This window comes from Orcinus orca, chromosome 2, assembly GCF_937001465.1.
Source record: "Orcinus orca chromosome 2, mOrcOrc1.1, whole genome shotgun sequence".
Classification (NCBI taxonomy): domain Eukaryota; kingdom Metazoa; phylum Chordata; class Mammalia; order Artiodactyla; family Delphinidae; genus Orcinus; species Orcinus orca.
This window is the reverse complement of record NC_064560.1, coordinates 110,040,095-110,060,768: the sequence shown is the minus strand read 5'-3', so window position 1 is coordinate 110,060,768 and position 20,674 is coordinate 110,040,095. Positions and strand designations below refer to the sequence as shown.

Genomic DNA, 20,674 nt, shown 5'->3' with positions numbered 1-20,674 from the left:
CCAAACTGACACACAGGTTTAAAGCAATTCCTATCGAAATCCTAGAAAGATTTTTTTTGTAGATACAGACAAGGCAAAGGAACTAGAATCACAATTTTGAAAAAGAAGAATAAAGTGGGAGGAAATTAGTCTACTCAATCTTCAAAACTTACCACATTGCTGCAGTAATCAAGACTGTATCGTATAGGAGAAGGGACAGACAAATGGATCAATGGAATAGAACAGAGAACCCAGAAGTAGATCTACACAAATATGCCCAACTGATTTTTAACAAAAATGCAGAAGTAATTCAATGGACAAAGGATAGCCTTTTCAGAAGTAAATGGTGTTGGAGCAATTAGACATCCACAGGTATCAACTACACCTAGACCTCAACTTCACACCTCATACAAAAAGTACCTCAACATGGATCACAGATGTAAATGTAAAACTCTATAACTTTTAGAAAAAATGGAGAAAATGTTCAGGATCTAGGGCTAGGCAAAGAGTTCCTGGACTTGAAACCAAAAGCGTGATTTTTTTCCATTAAAGGAAAAATTGATAAATTGGACTTAATTTTTAAAAGCTTTGCTCTGTTAGAAGATGAGAAGGCAAGCTACAGAGTGGGAGAAAATGTTTGCAAATCACATATCTGACAAAGAGCTAGTATTTAAATTATATAAACAGTAAAATAGTTAAGAATCCAATTAGGCAAAAGATGTGAAGAAACATTTCACTTAAGAAGATATATACAACAGGTGAAAAAATGGTATATATGAACTGGTTTGCAGGGCAGAAATAGAGACACAGATGTAGAGAACAAACGTATGGACACCAAGTGGGGAAAGTGGCGGGAAAGTGGTGGTGGGATGAATTGGGAGATTGGGATTGACATGTATACACTAATATGTATAAAATAGATAACTAATAAGAGCCTGCTGTATAAAAAAATAAAATAAAATTCAAAACAACAACAAAAAGAAGATATATACAGGTGACAAACACAGGAAAAGATGTTAAACAGCATAAGCCAGTAGAAAAATGCAAATTAAAACTACAATGATGTAATTACTATATATCTATCAGAATAGCTAAAATTTAAAATAGTGGCAACCCCAAAAGCTGGTAAAAATGCAGAGAAACTGGGTCATTCATGTATTGCTGGTGAGAATGTAAAATGGTACAGTCACTCCAAAAACAGCTGGCAGTTTCTAGAAAAGCTAAATATGCAACTACAGTACAACCCAGCAATTACAGTTCTGGACGTTTATCCCAGAGAAATAAAGACTTACATTCACACAAAGACCTGTACATAAATGCTCATAGCAGCTTTGTTTGAAAATCAAAAAAACTAGAAAGAACTCATATGTCTTTCAATGGGTGAGTGGCTAAACAAACTGTGTTACATCCATAGTGTGTAATACTACTCAGCAATAAAAGGGAACGAACTACTGATATATACAACAACAACAATAGGATGAATTTCCAGAGAATTATGCTGAGTGAAAAAAGCCAGTCCCAAAAGGTTACATACTGTGTGATTCCATTTATACAACATTCTTTAAATGACAAAATTATAGAAATAGACAACAGGTTAGTGGTGGTCACGATTAAGGAGAAGTAGGAGGAAATGAATATGAGAGTAACATGAAGGATCTGGTGGTGATGGTAATGTTCTGTATCTAGACTGTATCCGTGTCAATATCCTGGCTGTGATATTGCACGATAGTCTCACAAGATGTTAACATGGGGACAACTGGATAGAAGGTACCCAGGATCTCTACACAGTACTTCTTACGATTGAATGTGAATCTATAATTATCTCAAAATAATAAGTTTAATTTTTAAATCCTTTTTAAAAACATAAAGAATAAAACAGGATGAGCATAAAATTGATCTCCAAAGTCTAAAATGTGAAATTTAGGGAGCACCTTTTATAACAACATGCTGTATATTATTTAAGAAGATAATCTATTGTATATTTCTGTATATTTAAGGAGAGTTTGAGTGAATTCATGGATCACCAATGACAGGTCTTTATGAGAATTAGGGTTGCTCAGGATCTATCTCTGGCCTCAGAGACTGAGAGAGTAGAGAGCAGTCCCAATAGACCTGGAGTTAAAGTCTAGAAAACTCGCTCTGACCCTGTCTAGCCAATCCCACTTTTGCCCTGGTGCCTCAATGACTGGCAGCAAGACTCCTGATAGGTTAAGGGAAGCCACGACTTCCGGGTGTCCAAAGGAATTGCTGGCTGGCAATTTGGACTTTCTGGAAATGTGATCTCTCATTCAGGCCACTAAGAGATCATTTCCTATTTTACAAGTCACAGGACACAAGTTGAAAATAACCTGAAAGAAAAACCCTCCTTTCATTCTTTATATTTTCAAATGAGAAGGCTGTGGCCTCAGAGGTCCTGCAACTTGCCCAGACCTCCTTGACTCCATCACATAACGAGTATAAAGTTTCTTATAGGAAATACTGATAAAATGATATTGACCCCCTCTTAGCAGAACCACAGGTAGTGAATGCAAACATTTCACTGAGTTGGATTATTCTTCTGTTAGCAGGGCAGTTAGCAAAGGGATCTATCCATTGTCTTCCATACCACGGGCAGGAAGTTCTATAGGATGGCAGAGCTGTTCCCTAAAACATCACTTAAAAAGATCAGAAATGAATTCTGATCATCCCCAGCTACCCTTCATTTAAAACATTCTGCCATCTTTAGTTGTGCAAGCTGTCTGGACATTATTAGTTCAGGTAGAGTCCAAGCCAACAATTTTAAAGGCTCCAAATGCCTCAAAAACGCTGATGAAACCATATCTTCCCTCTCACACCACTCTCAACCACCAGCTACTTGGGGGCTTTGTCCAATGTCCAAGTACCGTAGATGAACCTAAACCATCTCAGATAGCACCACCCACAGGTCTTGAACTTCAGCCTCTACCCTAACCTGGCCCACAAGACCATACCACTATATTCCTCCCACCTCACTGCTAGCTTAAAGTCTACTAGGACCACAGCTTTTCCCTCTGATCTTGTTAACATCCTTTCTCCACATCTCATGATTTTTACTTGATTAAATCATTAGCAGCTCACACTATCATTGAAGACCTTTCCAGCTGGATACCCGGTTTTGCCATCCAGCAATATTTTCTTCCCCCAGTGGAGTGCAGTGTTGTTGGTTGCTTCAAGAACCAATCTGAGAGATGGTTCTATTCCCAACTTGATATGTAGACTCCTTCCCCACCCTGAGGCTCTCACTCCTCAGAGGCAGCCTGGAGGTCATCCTGATGGAGATGGAGACATCCGACATGTTCCCCAAAGTGCTGCCAGTTGAGCTCTCTACCTCTTGATATTCCTCCAGCTCAAGTGCTCCCGATATGTAGAACTAACCTACCCTTGCTTGGAGGACACACATTGAAAACCAAGCTGAGATCAAGTAAGAACATGCTACACCCATTGCAATAAGTTAATGAGTCCCAGCCCAAGGGGGAGTTTCTATCCCAACCTACAACTGTCTGTATTTAGTGCTAGACTATCTCTGTTTGGTTTCCACCAGAAGCAAATTCTGAGACAATAATTCAAATGTGAGTAGTTTATTTTAGAAATAATTTCAGGAAACACTGGTAAGAGACTGGGAAAGTGAAAGAAAGCCTATGAAGTACATGATCAAGCCTATTCCTACTGTGGGCAACTAGGGCTCAACCCCACTAGGGAACTTCAGAAGACAGTGCATAACACACTTCGCAGTTATGCAAAAGGAGAGGCAAGGAAGCATGGGCACTTATCCAACACTCTCTGTTTGTCATTGGTTAAAAGGTGCTTCTAATTAAGCCCCTCAGCCTTCCAGCTTGTCCTACATGCTCCGTGGCCAGAAAAATGTTACAGAGCTCCCAGGCAGAGTCACTTGTGTCACCCATGAATGCCAAGGTATGTGCATGGGCACCAAAAGGGTCTGCTACCCTACACTACTTGCCCCGTCCTGTTAATTGGTTCATGAGAGCCACGGTTAAATGTGAGGACTCTTAACAGGTAATGAATCTTGACCCCGCGGAAGTCTCTACTTGCAATCGATGAAAGAGAATGCGCTTATTCCACAATACTCTCCTTAAAACCTTGTCAAAACCAGAACACACTGTAAGAGGAGTGTATTTTCCCATCAGAAATGGGAAATGGAAAAGGAACCTAAGTTTTTGCCTTGGTGATGGTCAAGGTGTTGAGGGGCTATTTATATAGACATGAACTTCAACTTTTTTAACAACCAATGACTCACCTCCTTCCCGAGCCCTACATTTCCCCTAATTCACTGCTGAGCACCCTGCATTTCAAAACAAAAACCAATAGAACAAGCAAGCAAAGTCTCTGAATAATGAACAGAATGAACAAAGTGGTAAAATTCTGAAAGGGAAAATATGTTTGTGCTTCATGATAAATCATCCCCAATAAACTGCCATGATGACTCCTTCCATTTTCTTCTTGCAAAAGCAGGGTCTCAAGTTGTAAAAAGTGTTTAATCAGATTCATATTTCAGTACCACAAGGAAGAATGCTTAGTTTTCTTGAGCCAAAAAATGTTCATTAAACAATCATTTCATTGAGCATCTTTTATGGTGTTTACACTGGAGATACAAAAATGAATAAGGTGATACCTACACAGAAGGAAGCCATAATCTTTATATTATTCACAGTAACTACTTCCCATAGGTAATTTCCCTATAAAAAGTGAAGAAGGAAAATGAGAGCCCAGATTGAGGAAAGCCATTCCAAGTATTTTGGGCAGAACAGAGAAGGCAGATGTTCTAGTGAAAAAAAATGTATTGCAGGCAAGAGAAAAGCCAAAAGCAAATTTAGGAGAAAATCGGGCATAACCACATAAAATAATATTATATATAATGACATGTTATACTCACTGGATCTGGAACCACAGGAAGGAGCTATCTGACCAGATGGGCAAGTGCACATATTTGGCCTAGAACAAAATCCATCCCCACAGGAATGCCGGCAAATGGCTGTGAACAAAACCAGAGGTCTGTTAGCACATGGCTTCAGAGCACGGTGATTTACAGGGCCCCAATCCTCCAGTGAGGAAACCTGGCCTATCAGGTTCCTTGTTAACTTTGCCATCATGACCTATGTGACCTTAGGCTTCAGATTTATTCATTTATAAAACAAATCTGTTGGACTAAATAAACTCTGGCTATAAGATTCGGCAACTCCCTTATCCGTATCAGTGGTTCTCCATCCTCTCTTTGCTTATTCCACAGCTCTCAATCTGTCAAAAACCCAAGATATCCTATAAAGGGAAAATAAAATAAACAAAAATCCTGTGTGTGTGTGTGTGTGTGTGTGCGCGCACACACACACACACACATACACATTGTTTTTATGCTAACTTTAAGATGTAATAATATAAAAATTGTAGCAGTATTCTTGGGAGCCTATTTTATTATAAATGCTTAAAGTTTACTAATTTTTATAAGAATACTGTGCCCTGCTAAGACCACTTCCCTAGATAAGACCCTACCAGTCGAGAACATATGCTCTATGGAGCAACTTGTATCCTACATTTAGTCCTGTTGTGAATTACATCCAAAGTCTGAGAGAAGACGTGTGAATCCACTTCGGTAGTACTGATCCTACAGTCAGGAAGCCATTCATCTTTTAGAGAATTATTAACATTTTCACGCCACCCAGAAACTAATATCATACTTGTTCCAAATGCTCTGCTATTGGACTAAAGAATAAGTTCAAATGGTAAATGATTTATATTTAACAGAAGACCAAGATTTGGTCACTACTTTTTATACTCGTAAGGCTTGATCCTTTCCTTCAAACTCCTGAACAAACTTGCAAGGGCAAATGAAATGTACAAGGCCAAAAATAATACCCTTGATAGACAGTGCATTGAAACATCAGAAGAGCCTAGGATGGAGGTTGAAAACTATTAAGAAATAAGCTGTCAAAGGATCCTACAAACATTTATTTAATACCTGAAGTCAGCATTTCTCAGAGATTCTATAGAACACTAGGGAAAGGGTTTTGTTGTCAAGTTCATTTAGAAAACTCCAAATACCATTATATCCCTCTCTTAGTGAGTCAGGTTTGATCTTGAAGTAAACCACAATGTGCCAAATGAATACATTGCTTTTAGTTAAAATCAAGAATTGGGAAAGGGATTAACTTTTTCAGGTCACCAAGAGAATGCTGGTTGAAATAATCTCTTCTCCACAGACCACTCTTGGCCAAATAAGAAGAGGGGTGAAGTAATTCCTTAAGTGTCCTTTCAGCTCTAAATTTCCCATTATACAAATGGAGTTTTCTAAAAACAAAAATTATTTCACAGGTATGATAACTGTAAAAGTTCATGGAGGACAGATGCCATAACTAACTTGACTTAGTATCGCCATTAAATAGCACCTTGTCTTGCATGTAATTTGTCGCTCAACATTTGTGGGGTATGATGAGAATCTGGGGCTTTCCCACAGAAGCAGAGTCGGTAGAGGAATCTCTGGTACCATCTGAGTTCTTCCCCTAGTCTTTTCACTCATCCTCATATGATGCTCTATCTGCTTCCTCTCCCCCTTGTCTAAGAGTTAGGTCTGCTTTTAGCCTCGATCACCGAAATTCAACATACAAGGTTTGGGCGGGCTTGTGGGTGGCCAACACAGTTAGAAATTACAGTAAGGAAAGCAGCAATGATAAACTGTTTTTCAAAACTCCATCAAAGTGATTACATAGTCTATGCAGCCAGGCACAAGGTATGCCATGACATGAAACCTTGATCAAAGTATCCCTGTGGCTCTATTCCCTCTATCTCAGAAACATTCTAAAGGAAGTCATTGAGTTAAAGTGTAACAGTGGTTTGACCAAGTTAATATATTTCCCAAGCTGGATTCAGAGAAAGTAGGAAAATCTTAGAGCTGGAAGGCTCTGCTATAGACATATTAATGGTATGCAGTTACAAAAGACCGAATACGAAGAATCACCATGCAACCAAAACAACAAAACAAGAACATGAAAAATGACAGACTATTTACTTACGGACAATACACTGATTTCCACCAGGTAAGGTCTTCCATCCAGGGCAACAGTAAGCATTGTAACGTGATCCACAGACATTAGGTCTGAAACAAAAACAAAAAAAATTCAATCATGAGAATTCCATACTTTAAAAAAAAAAAAGAATATATGACCAAATAAAAGGAAAAAATTCCTGAGTTATTAGAACAGTATGAATCTTTGCAGACAAGAAAAGTAAACTCATGGGACTCAATGCTGGCTTAGTAGTTTGGGACATTTTAACACAAGATACCAACACGGATATGCTTAATATCACCTATGCATATAGCACATCAGGAAAATAAAAACCACAGGAACAAAATGCAGTGCTTTCTATCACAATGCACAGATATAAAAAGTTATGGAGCCATATGAGACTAGTTTAAACAATAAATGTACCAATCTAGTTAAGAAAAGTCATCATAAAATCTACTGAATGTAAGGTTTTATATTTCTATTCATTGAAGTTGTGTATATTTTTTCCTATGGCCCAGCTACCCTGTAAAATGTGACCACATTCTTCCTTTCACCAGAATTACAGGAATGCACACCCTGACATTAGAAAAAAAAAAAAAGCCAAAACACGTAAATATTTCTTTAGCCAAAATTTGGAAACATAGTTGATACCAGCAGTTACAGGAAAATAAAGCCAATGTCACTCTGGCTTCCTTGTTTACAGTTCATCACATGTCTTGGAGCAAAGCCTCCATTCAGGATACATTCAGGATCCAAATGATCCTATTTAACAATTTAAGGGAGCAACTGGGTAAAGATCTAACAAATTTTACACTGGAAACTAAGGCAGAGGGTATAACACACAGAGACCCAAAAGAAACCATTCATTCATTTCATTTTGCCACGTCTGAGGGCCTAAACCTTGATGCCAGTTCCTCGAGTTCAGGGGCTGATAAGGCAGGTCAAAGTTTTGCAATCAGTTTCACAAACTAGGAGCTATTCCAAGGCTTGCTGGTATAAATACTGTAGTCCCATAAGTATAAGCCTTTAAGAACAACTGCAGAGCTAAAATGCATACCTGTATATGCACAGAACCCTCCTGCATTTCCTCTGAACTCACTACTTTAACCAAATGCAGGATTGGGAAGTGAGGTAAAGTCTTTGCTCTGTCCTGTACTCTCTTTACAGCCCCAGAGAACCTGGAATACTCTGCAGGGAAAAATGTACACTTCAGACCAACTGATGCTGAGGTCAGAAAAAGAAATAGGAAGAAGGATGGAGGAGCCAGGGAGAGGGTCCCAAATCCATACCCAAAAGCCCACGGCTTCTCCAAGGCTAGACAGAAAATGATTGGATAGAGGCTTAATATGTGCATGACGTTAGGACCTCTCTGAGCCTTATTTTATTTCTCTACAACTGGGATAATGAAATGTCTGCCTTGTCCACATTGTGTGTGTGTGTGTGTGTGTGTGTGTGTGTGTGTGTGTATCAGGTGAAATAATGAACATGAAAAGCTTACATATGAAAAGGACAATGAAAACACACAGCAGCATTGTGGTGGAATCATCTTCTGACCTAAATTAGCTACTCAGCCAAAGGAACCATAAGAGACTAAGGAAGAGAGAAAGACTTTATTAGGAATTCTAAGCCAAAGGCTCTCAATTCTTTTTCCCTCCTGTGACAAATTAGTGCCCCAAGCTTCAGTTCAGAGTGCCCAGAACTTCCTAGGGCTACTCAGAATCTTAGAAAGGGGAGTGAGAGGAAAAGATAGGGTAGAAGGCTGGGGCAGAGGACACCCAAGCTTCATAAAAGTTCCCTCAATCTAAAATGACAATCCAGGCCAAAGTCAACCACCTCAAACCTTCCCCACCAACAGCCCATTACAACAACTCCACTGGATTCAGTCCAACCCCAAATCAAACCCTGGAATAACTTCAGAGGATCCCTAAGCCTTTGTAGGGTGTCTGCTGTTGGAGTAACTATGTTTTTCAGACAAAAATCAGGATATATTGTCTGACAAGCAGTGTATTTATGGAGTAACAACACATATAACAGGGTAAAAAAGCTAAGAAAAAAAGAGTCCAGGATCAGTCCTAACAGTCCTGCAAAGCAAGATATTCAAAAGATTTTCCAAGGTACATGAAAAATCACAATAATATAGACATTCTTTACTGTTTCCTCAACCTTTAGAATCAACCTACAGACAAAACATGAAAGATGTTACAATTTACAATGGTTACAAAACAAAATGTAAATATTTTAAAACTTTATGTATCATAAATCAAGAAACGAGTTGGAAAGAAAGGTGTGGAGAGAAATAAAGCAATTGATCCAAGAAATAGAGGTTTAGATATATAATGCTTATAAGTACCAAATGATTATAGAATGGCTAAAAGTCTAAGATCTAAGATCTAAGTGAGCTATGTCCCCATCTTTCATGGCAAGAAGCCAATAGGTACTATTTAAATCTAGACATAGAAGCACAAACACAGAACATGGTGTCATGGGGATAAATGTGAGAAGAACTAAAATCAGAAATGGTTAAAACTGGTTGCCTTAAGAGATGAGGATCTGGGGAAGTAGAGAGTTCTTTTGCTTTCTCAATTAATGCCCATCTATAACTGTTAATTTCTTAAATATGTGCTGTTATACTTTGGTCATCATCCTTTATTTATTTATTTTTCTTTAATTTTATTTTACCTATGTTTTTATACGGGAGATCCTTATTAGTCATCAATTTTATACATATCAGTGTATACATGTCAATCCCAATCGCCCAATGCAGCACACCACCATCCCCACCCCACCGCGGTTTTCCCCCCTTGGTGTCCATACGTTTGTTCCCTACATCTGTGTCTCAATTTCTGCCCTGCAAACCGGTTCATCTGTACTATTTTTCTAGGTTCCACATGTATGTGTTAATATATGATATTCGTTTTTCTCTTTCTGACTTAACTTCACTCTGTATGACAGTCTCTAGATCCATCCATGTCTCTACAAATTACCAGATTTCATTCTTTTTTATGGCTGAGTAATATTCCATAGTATATATGTACCATATCTTCTTTATCCATTCATCTGTCAATAGCATTTAGGTTGCTTCCATGTCCTAGCTATTGTAAATAGTACTGCAATGAACATTTGGGTGGATGTGTCTTTTTGAATTATGGTTTTCTCTGGGTATATGCGAAGTACTGGGATTGCTGGGTAATATGCTAATTCTATTTTTAGTTTTTAATGGAACCTCCACACTGTTCTCCATAGTGGCTGTATCAATTTACATTCCCACCAACAGTGCAAGATGGTTCCCTTTTCTCCACACCCTCTCCAACATTTGTTGTTTAATAGATTTTCTGATGATGCCCATTCGGACTGGTGTGAGGCGATACCTCATTGTAGTTTTGATTTGCATTTCTCTAATAATTAGTGATGTTGAGCAGCTTTTCATGTGCTTCTTGGCCATCTGTATCTCTTCTTTGGAGAAATGTCTATTTAGGTCTTCTGCCCAATTTTGGACAGGGTTGTTTGTTTTCTTAATACTGAGCTCCATGAGCTGTTTATATATTTTGGAGATTAATCCTTTGTCCGTTTGCAAATATTTTCTACCATTCTGAGTGTTGTCTTTTCATCTTGTTTATGGTTTCCTTTGCTGTGCAAGAGCTCTGAAGTTTCATTAGGTCCCAATTGTTTATTTTTGTTTTTATTTCCATTACTCTAGAAGGTGGATCAAAAAGGATCTTGTTGTGATTTATGTCAAAGAGCGTTCTTCCTATGTTTTCCTCTAAGAGTTTTATAGTGTCCGGTCTTACATTTATGTCTCGAATCCATCTTGAGTTTATTTTTGTGTATGGTGTTAGGGAGTGTTCTAATTTCATTCCTTTACATGTAGCTGTCCAGTGTTCCCAGCACCACTTATTGAAGAGACTGTCTTTTCTCCATTGTATATCCTTGCCTCCCTTGTCATAGATTAGTTGACTATAGGTCTGTGGGTTTATCTCTGGGCTTTCTATCTTGTTCCATTGATCTATGTTTCTGTTTTTGTGCCAGTACCATATTGTCTTGATTACTGTAGTTTTGTAGTATAGTCTGAAGTCAGGGAGTCTGATTCCTCCAGCTCCGTTTTTTTCCCTCAAGACTACTTTGGCTATTCAGGGTCTTTTGTGTCTCCATACAAATTTTAAGATTTTTTGTTTTAGTTCCGTAAAAAATGCCATTGGTAATTTGATAGGGATTGCATTGAATCTGTACGTTGCTTTGGGTAGTACAGTCATTTTCACAATCTTGATTCCTCCAGTCGAAGAACATGGTATATCTCCATCTGTTGGTATCATCTTTAATTTCTTTCATCAGTGTCTTATAGTTTTCTGCATACAGGTCTTTTGTCTCCCTAGGTAGGTTTATTCCTAGGTATTTTATTCTTTTTGTTGCAATGGTAAGTAGGAGTGTTTCCTTAATTTCTCTTTCAGATTTTTCATCATTAGTGTATAGGAATGCAAGAGATTTCTGTGCATTAATTTTGTATCCTGCTACTTTACCAAATTCATAGATTAGCTCTAGTAGTTTTTTGGTGTCATCTTTAGGATTCTCTATGTATAGTATCATGTCACCTGCAAACAGTGACAGTTTTACTTATTTTCCAATTTGTATTCCCTTTGTTCCTTTTTCTTCTCTGATTGCCGTAGCTAGGACTTCCAAAACTATGTTGAATAATAGTGGTGAGAGTGGACATCCTTGTCTTGTTCCTGATCTTAGAGGAAATGCTTTCAGTTTTTCACCATTGAGAATGATGTTTGCTGTGGGTTTGTCGTATATGGCCTTCATTATGTTGAGGTAGGTTCCCTCTATGCTTTCTGGAGAGTTTTTATCATAAATGAGTGTTGAATTTTGTCAAAAGCTTTTTCTGCATCTGTTGGGATGATCATATGTTTTTTATTCTTCAATCTGTTAATATGGTTTATCACATTGATTGATTAACGTATATTGAAGAATCCTTGCATCCCTGGGATAAATCCCACTTGATCATGGTGTATGATCCTTTTAATGTGTTGTTGGATTCTGTTTACTAGTATTTTGTTGAGGATTTTTGCATCTATATTCATCAGTGATATTTGTCTGTAAGTTTCTTTTTTTGTAGTATCTTTGTCTGGTTTTGGTATCAGGGTGATGGTAGCCTCATAGAATGAGTTTTGGAGTTTTCCTTCCTCTGCAATTTTTTGGAAGAGTTTGAGAAGAGTGGGTGTTAGCTCTCCTCTAAATGTTTGATAGAATTCACCTGTGAAGCCATCTGGTTCCGGCCTTTTGTTTGTTGGAAGATTTTTAATCACAGTTTCAATTTCATTACTTGTGATTGGTCTGTTCATATTTTCTATTTCTTCCTGGTTCAGTCTTGGAAGGTTATACCTTTCTAAGAATCTGTCAGTTTCTTCCAGGATGTCCATTTTATTGGCATAGAGTTGCTTGCAGTAGTCTCTTGGGATGCTTTGTATTTCTGCAGTGTCTGTTGTAACTTCTCCTTTTTCATTTCTAATTTTATTGATTTGAGTCCTCTCCCTCTTTTTGTTGATGAGTCTGGCTAATGGTTTATCAATTTTGTTTATCTTCTCAAAGAACCAGCTTTTTGTTTTATTGATCTTTGCTATTGTTTTCTTTGTTTCTATTTCGTTTATTTCTGATCTGATCTTTATGATTTCTTTCCTTCTGCTAACTTTGGGTTTTGTTTGTTCTTCTTTCTCTAATTCCTTTAGGTGTAAGCTTAGATTGTTTATTTGAGATTTTTCTTGTTTCTTGTGGTAGGCTTGTATAGCTATAAACTTCCCTCTTAAAACTGCTTTTGCTGCATCCCATAGGTTTTGGATCGTCATGTTTTCAGTCATTTGTCTCTAGGTATCTTTTGATTTCCTCTTTGATTTCTTCAGTGATCTCTTGGTTATTTAGTAACGTATTCTTTAGCCTCCATGTGTTTGTGTTTTTTACGTTTTTTTGCCCTGTAATTCATTTCTAATTTCATAGCATTGTGGTCAGAAAACATGCTTGATATGATTTCAATTTTCTTAAATATACTGTGGCTTGACTTGTGACCCAAGATATGATCTACCCTGGAGAATGTTCCATGCACACTTAAGAAGTGTAATCTGCTGGTTTTGGATGGAATGTGCTATAAATATCAATTAAATCTATCTGGTCTATTGTGTCATTTAAAGCTTCTGTTTCCTTATGTATTTTCATTTTGGATGATCTGTCCATTGGTGTAAGTGAGGTGTTAAAGTCCCCCACTATTATTGTGTTATTGTCGATTTCCTCTTTTATAGCTGTTAGCAGTTGCCTTATGTATTGAGGTGCTCCTATGTTGGGTACATATATATTTATAATTGTTATATCTTCTTCTTGGATTGATCCCTTGATCATTATGTAGTGTCCTTCCTTGTCTCTTGTAACAGTCTTTATTTTAAAGTCTATTTTATCTGATATCAGTATTGCTACTCCAGCTTTGCTTTGATATCCATTTTCATGGAATATCTTTTTCCATCCCCTCACTTTCAGTCCAAACGTGTCCCTAGGTCTGATGTGGGTCTCTTGTAGACAGCATATAGATGGGTCTTGCGTTTGTATCCACTCTGCAAGCCTGTGTCTTTTGGTTGGAGCATTTAATCCATTCATGTTTAAGGTAATTATCGATATGTATATTCCAATTACCATTTTCTTAATTGTTTTGGGTTTATTTTTGTAGGTCCTTTTCTTCTCTTGTGTTTCCCACTTAGAGAAGTGCCTTTAGCATTTGTTGTAGAGCTGGTTTGGTGGTTCTGAATTCTCTTAACTTTTGCTTGTCTGTAAAGCTTTTGATTTCTCCATCAAATATGAATGAGATCCTTGCCAGGTAGAGTAATCTTGGTTGTAGGTTCTTCCCTTTCATCATTTTAAGTATATCATGCCCTTCTGGCTTGTAGAGTTTCTGCTGAGAAATCAGCTGTTAACCTTATGGGAGTTCCCTTGTATGTTATTTGTCATTTTTCCCTTACTTCTTTCAATAATTTTTCTTTGTCTTTAATTTTTGCCAGTTTGATTACTATGTGTCTCGGTGTGTTTCTCCTTGGGTTTATCCTGTATGGGACTCTCTGCACTTCCTGGACTTTGGTGGCTATTTCCTTTCCCATGTTAGGGAAGTTTTTGACTATAATCTCTTCAAATATTTTCTTGGGTCCTTTCTCTCTCTCTTCTCCTTCTGGGACCCCTATAACGCACATGTTGTTGCATTTAATGTTGTCCCAGAGGTCTCTTGGGCTGTCTTCATTTCTTTTCATTCCTTTTTCTTTAGTCTGTTCCACAGCAGTGAATTCCAGCATTCTGTCTTCCAGGTCACTTATCCATTTTTCTGCCTCAGTTATTCTGCTATTGATTCCTTGTAGTGTAGTTTTCACTTCAGTTATTGTATTGTTCATCTCTGTTTGTTTGTTCTTTAATTCTTCTAGGTCTCTGTTAAACATTTCTTGCATTTTCTCGATCTTTGCCTCCATTCTTTTTCCAAGGTCCTGGATCATCTTCACTATCATTATTCTGAATTCTTTTTCTGGAAGGTTGCCTATCTCCACTTCATTCAGTTGTTTTTCTGGGGTTTTATCTTGTTCCTTCATCTGGTACATAGCCCTCTGCCTTTTGTCTATCTTTCTGTGAATGTGGTTTTTGTTCCACAGGCTGCAGGACTGTAGTTTTTCTTGCTTCTGCCCTCTGGTGGATGAGGCCATCTAAGAGGCTTGTGCAAGTTTCCTGATGGGAGGGACTGGTGGTGGGTACAGCTGACTGTTGCTCTGGTGAGCAGAGCTCAGTAAAACTTTAATCTGCTTGACTGCTGATGGGTGGGGCTGGGTTCCCTCCCTGTTGGTTGTTTGGCCTGAGGCAAGCCAACACTGGAGCCTACCTGGGCTCTTTGGTGGGGCTAATGGTGGACTCTGGGAGGGCTCACACCAAGGAGTGCTTCCCTGAACTTCTGCTGCCAGTGTCCTTGTCCCCAGGGTGAGCCACAGCCACCACCCGCCTCTGCAGGAGATCCTCCAACACTAGTAGGTAGGTCTGGTTCAGTCTCCCCTGGGGTCACTGCTCCCTCCCCCGGGTCCCGAAGCGCACACTACCTTGTGTGTGCCCTCCAAGATTGGAGTATCTGTTTCCCCCAGTCCTGTCGAAGTCCTGCAATCAAATCCCACTAGCCTTCAAAGTCTGATTCTCTAGGAATTCCTCCTCCCATTGCCAGACCTCCAGGTTGGGAACCTGATGTGGGGCTCAGAACCTTCACTCCAGTGGGTGGACTTCTGTGGTATAAGTGTTCTCCAGTCTGTGAGTCACCCACCCAGCAGTTATGGGATTTGCTTTTACTGTGATTGCAGCCCTCCTACCATCTCATTGCGGCTTCTCTTTTGTCTTTGCATGTGGGGTATCTTTCTAGGTAAGTTCCAGTGTCTTCCTGTTGATGATTGTCCAGCAGCTAGTTGTGATTCTGGCATTCTCACAAGAGAGAGAGCACGTCCTTCTACTCCGCCATCTTGTTTCCTAATCCTCGCACCTTCTTTTCTAGGAAGATTTTCCAATCTTACCTTCACCTTTGGGAGCTCCTCTTCTGAGTTTCTAAAACACCCTCTATCATCACTTTTCATAGTACACTGTAATTTTTAGTTAACTTTCCTGTAGATTTTTAGTGCTTTGGGAGCAGGCATTTTATTTTTACATCTCTGTCTCCTGATACACAGTAGATTCTGGATTCATTCATTGAGTGAATCATCATCTTTTATTTAAAGCAACAATTTTACTTTAAAAGTATGAACTTCTTATCTCATAAACAGGTGCTTTCTGCTTCATTAGAATGAGGCATTCACAGCTCCCTTTCATTAGTTATCACATTTTCATTTCACTGAATTTCTTAAAATTCTATATAATGTTGAATTATGATTTATTTTGTTTGCATGCTCTGACTTTTTTGAGTTTAATAACTTTTCCCTTTTTAATAATATATATATATATTTTTTTAATTAATTAATTTTATTTTTGGCTGCATTGGGTCTTCGTTGCTGTGTGAGGGTTTTCTCCAGTTGCGGTGAGTGGGGGCTACTCTTCACTGCGGTGCACGGAGTTCTCTTTGAGGTGGCTTCTCCTGTTGCGGAGCACAGGCTTCTGGCACACGGGCTTCCGTAGTTGTGGCTCGCGGGCTCTAGAGTGCAGGCTCAGTAGTTGTGGCGCAAGGGCTTAGTTGCTCTGAGGCATGTGGAATCTTCCCGGACCAGGGCTCGAACCCGTGTCCCCTGCATTGGCAGGTGGATTCTTGACCACTGCGCCACCAGGGAAAGCCTAATATATTATTTAATTTCAACCAACATCGTCAAATGACAATTGCTTTAATCTCGTTACCATTCATTCTTCAACAACACTAAATACTACTATGTCTTGTGGCTTAATGCAAAGTATTAGGAAGATGTAAGATTTCTCCTCTGCTGACTTTGGTTTTGAGAACTGCAAACTAACAGAACATGTTCAAAGAAGCTGGGTGGCATTTGTTCTACTTACACACAGAAAAAAACACCTTTAATTCTAGAAATAAATGAATGTCTTATTTAAGTTGGAAAGTTCTAAGATATGTAAAGTCTAAAGTAGACGAGTTGGATGATTTCCATTCTAAAAGATTTTACTCTAAGGTTTCAGCATGAAAATCATTAACAAAGAAGACAAATCATTAATGGAGTTACTTTTTTGTGTAAATCGAAGTGTAGCAATCATACCTCTTCTTCCTTTTCACTTCATCCGCCATACCTACCAACCCACCACCAAAAAAAAGTCAGAGATAAAGCTCCATGCAAGTGGCAGTGGCATTCTTCAAATTAAAGGTAAAATTCAAAGGGAAAAGATATAGTAAGTGCTAAAGATACGTTATTTCATCTTCATAGAAACTCTTTGAGCTAAACCTTACTATTACCGTTTTAACAGTAAGGTTTAACAAACTAGCCAAGGTCCCATAGCTTGGAAGTAGAGAATGGAGTTTGAACTCATGAAGTCTTATTCTAGAGTACACTGTCTTAATCCCTATGTTAAGGCAAAGATGTATTTAGGGGAGATGATGATATTCGCCCAGTAGCATTCCTGGTGACATAGATAACAAAAATCACAAAATGTCCATCAACTGACCAAAGATTAAGCATAAACGGTTTTTACCTGTATCTTAATAGTTTATGGGGGGAGGGCGAAAATATGTTTAGATTCCACTTTACTGCTATATGTTCCATTTTTTTCAATTACTAAGTCTTTGTCTGTAACTTTTCTTACCAGTTGCTTTGAATGTTGTGCTCTGTAATAAGCCAACTCCAATCACTCTGGGGGCTGGGTGAGCCTCAGCAGGCTGGATATTTGGATCCAGTTCAGACACAGCACTCAGAGATTGTGTGGGCTAGCTAAAGCCCCTCTCAATGGAGCAAACAGCTGGGCTCTACCACGTATGACCACATCATTGCAAGAATTAGCCTCAGTGCAAGATGTCTGCAGTGTGTCCACATTCCTTAGCCAACCCACTTCTGCGAGTCTGGCCTGTCTTTCAGCAAGAGAGCCTTTCTGCTTCCTATCCCAAGTGCAAACTCCTTTTCAAACATGACCAGGGTAATAAAGACAAATTCAAGGGGCTCTTATTTCATATGCATGAGTTTCTCAGCTTGTGAAGTGATAAATCCTTGGGCAAGGAGAATAACAAGCATTAGGTAAAGGTGAATGAGATGGACCCTGCTCTGTGAGTTGCCTGCTTTTTTGACCTTTAGGCAGAAAAGTTATGATTTAGCCCTCTTGAGTATAAGTGTGGAGGGGTATCAAAAAGCTTATGCCTCCCACATAATGATGGGTGCCCAAATGCCCATGTAACATGTCTCAAGGTAAACATCCTAATATCCCACTCTTCCAGAGTTTAAAAATAATCATAACTTTCACTGTCAAAAATGAGATACATAATGAAAAAACTATAAAACACAAATGAGCTACATATATTGTGAACCACACATCATTATTTTATTAGTTCTTTGACAAATTTTATCAAGGTAAAAAGAAAAACCATGAGTGCTATCTGATAAAGGGATCCACTGCTTCAATAAACTTTGCAAACACTACCCCCTTATTTTATTTCCTGTATTCTGGCCCTCTTCACAGCCGAAGGCAGAGGTCACATCTCCCAGCAGTGATCTGAATATCACATGTGACTGTTCCAGCCCATCTGCCCGTCACAACAAGTCAAGTAATGAAACTTCAAACCCTGGTAGTGAAGACAGCTTCCAGGGCCTCCTCAAGCTTCAGCCGGGCTCTCCAGACCCAGGGACTCATTTCTGGATTGTCTGAGTCAACACTGGCTGGGACACAGACAATCCTGGTTTTCTCCTTTGAAGACTCAAGCCAGCCAGCCAACCTCTCTAACCTACCTCATGTAGTTTTTCTTAATTAAAATGATCTCAAAAGGAACAAGAAGAAGAACCATTCGTATTGTGGTTTTCAGGAGCTTTATCCCCTTCTTGCTCTCTCCCATCTCTGGTAGATTGGTGACTCCATTATCCTTTCCTCCAAAGTCAATGTCTGTCTGTTTCACAAGACTTCCTTCCCTCCCTCCCTCCTCTTCTCTTCCTTCCTTCCTTCCCTTTCTTCCTCCCCTTCTCTTCCTCTCTTCAGTTCCTACCATCAGGACATCTAGAATCAAATGTTCTGTGACTACCTCAAACTCAAAGTATCCAAGATCACATAACTTATCTTCCTGTGTAGTCAGTAAGTTCACTGCTGAGCACACAACAGGGCACATGAATAATCATCTTGTCCACCAACACAAAGCCGCTCAACAATATTTAGTGAGAATCTATTATGTGTTAGGCAGTGTGTTAGATAAATTAAAGTGACTAAGACAAGTATATCTAACACCCAGACCTAACACTTGGTTTCTAATACCATTCTCCAATAAAAGGAACCAGGGCTCCTGGGAAACATGGCTGACTCCAGGACTGGGCAAGAAATGTACAAGGTGAGTGTGGAGCATCTTGTGGCGAAAGAAAGTAAAGAAAGTAAGAAAGTGCCAAACAAACAAATGCCCACAGTGATGGGGACATGTCAGGGATACAGGAGCCAAATCAAGAGCTCCCAGTGGCCAAAGCTAGAACCATTCAAGTAACAAAATAACAAAAGTGGTATTGGATTATAATCCAAAGTATAAAATAAATGTCCATGAGTCCAGACTGATAAATAAATAATTGAATAAATAAATAAATGGTAGAAAAGAGAGAAATCTCTTGTGCTGGCAAATTCCAAATGATTAGATACTCTGCCTTCAAGAAGGTGATGCATAACGCCCTACGCCTTAAGTGTGAGCTGTGCATAGTGACTTCCTTCCAAAAGAATCCCAATTAAGGGATAATCTACAAAATTCCTGACCAACAGTCCTCAAAACTGTCACGGTCATCACAAATAGGGTAAGTCTAAGAAACTGGCATAGCCTAAGAAGATATGATAACTAAATGTAATGTGGTATCCTGGATGGGATCCTGAATATAAAAAAGGACATTCAGTTAAAAAGTCAGTTAAGCTGAATAAAGAATGGACTTTAGTTAACAAAAATATATCAATATTGGTTCATTAACTCTAATAAATGTATCAAACTAGTATAAGAGGCTAACAGCAGAGGAATTTGTGTCCAGGATATATGGGAACTCTCTGTATTATCCTCGTGATTTTTCTGTAAATCTAAAACTGTTCTAAAATTAAAAGTTTATTAAAAAGTAAAGTAACAATAATATTTTTACCATGCAATTATAAACAAAGTGTTACATTCCCCCAAAATTGACTAAGACATAGTCTTTGCTCTCAAAAGAAGATGGACCCGTAAGCAAAGCCTGTCAACATGACAGGTAAAACACTGACATCAAGGTCTGCCTGGGGAGCTAACAGAGCACAGAACAAGGGTGTTTAGCCTCATCATCCAGGGTAAGCATGGAAGGGGACTCTCTGAATTATAACTTGATGTTTCCCAGTTGCTAAGAGGAGTCACTAGTTTTATTTCATCCCACTGCTGGGATGAAATACTCTTAAATTCCCTGACTCCATAAGTAAATCCCTTGTCCAAATCCTGGTGTTTCACTGTTGGACTAATACTACATTCTGCTTTTCCTGGCTTCCTAGTTCCTCTCTACTCCGTTAGGACAATGGAGCTAAGCATGTTTTCATGTTCACCATGCTTAATTCTGTTCTCCTCTGATCCAGAGATGGATCTTTACTCTCTGTAAAATGTGAAACATCTCACTATTAGCTTCAGATCCCCACCAGGTAGGCCTGTCTTACCTGCCCACTCTCATCACCATCAACTTCCATCCTCCTGCCCTGCTGCTTCTCTTCACCGACTCAGTGGTCTGTCAGGCACAAGCCCCCTCCTCCAACACACACACGCTAAATCTAAACTCTTCTTCCATCTTTATACTAGCTCTTCTATCTTTCCCTTTTAATGTATGATTCCATCCCCCCTCCCCCCACAGAGTGTTAATCCCTCCTCCCTGATTAATCCCACCATGTTTCAACCTACCAACACAATTCCAGACACACTTCTCATAAACCTACACATGCTATGTTACAATTATATACTTTAAATAATTTTATGTCTAGAGTCTCATCTGTGAAACCTGCCCCCAGCCCCTCTGATC

General features: G+C 38.9%; 1 protein-coding gene across 1 annotated transcript in view; it reads right to left on the bottom strand.

Annotated features, from left to right (window-relative positions):
* The window catches only part of FBN1 (fibrillin 1), a 254,971-nt gene that overhangs the window by 211,580 nt on the left and 22,717 nt on the right, over positions 1-20,674 (bottom strand). The window contains exons 3-4 of the mRNA XM_004281306.3: positions 7,020-7,102; positions 4,889-4,987 (exon numbers count right to left, since the gene is read on the bottom strand). Of these exons, the coding sequence (XP_004281354.1) occupies positions 4,889-4,987; positions 7,020-7,102 (182 nt within the window). The remainder of the gene's footprint in view (positions 1-4,888; positions 4,988-7,019; positions 7,103-20,674) is intronic.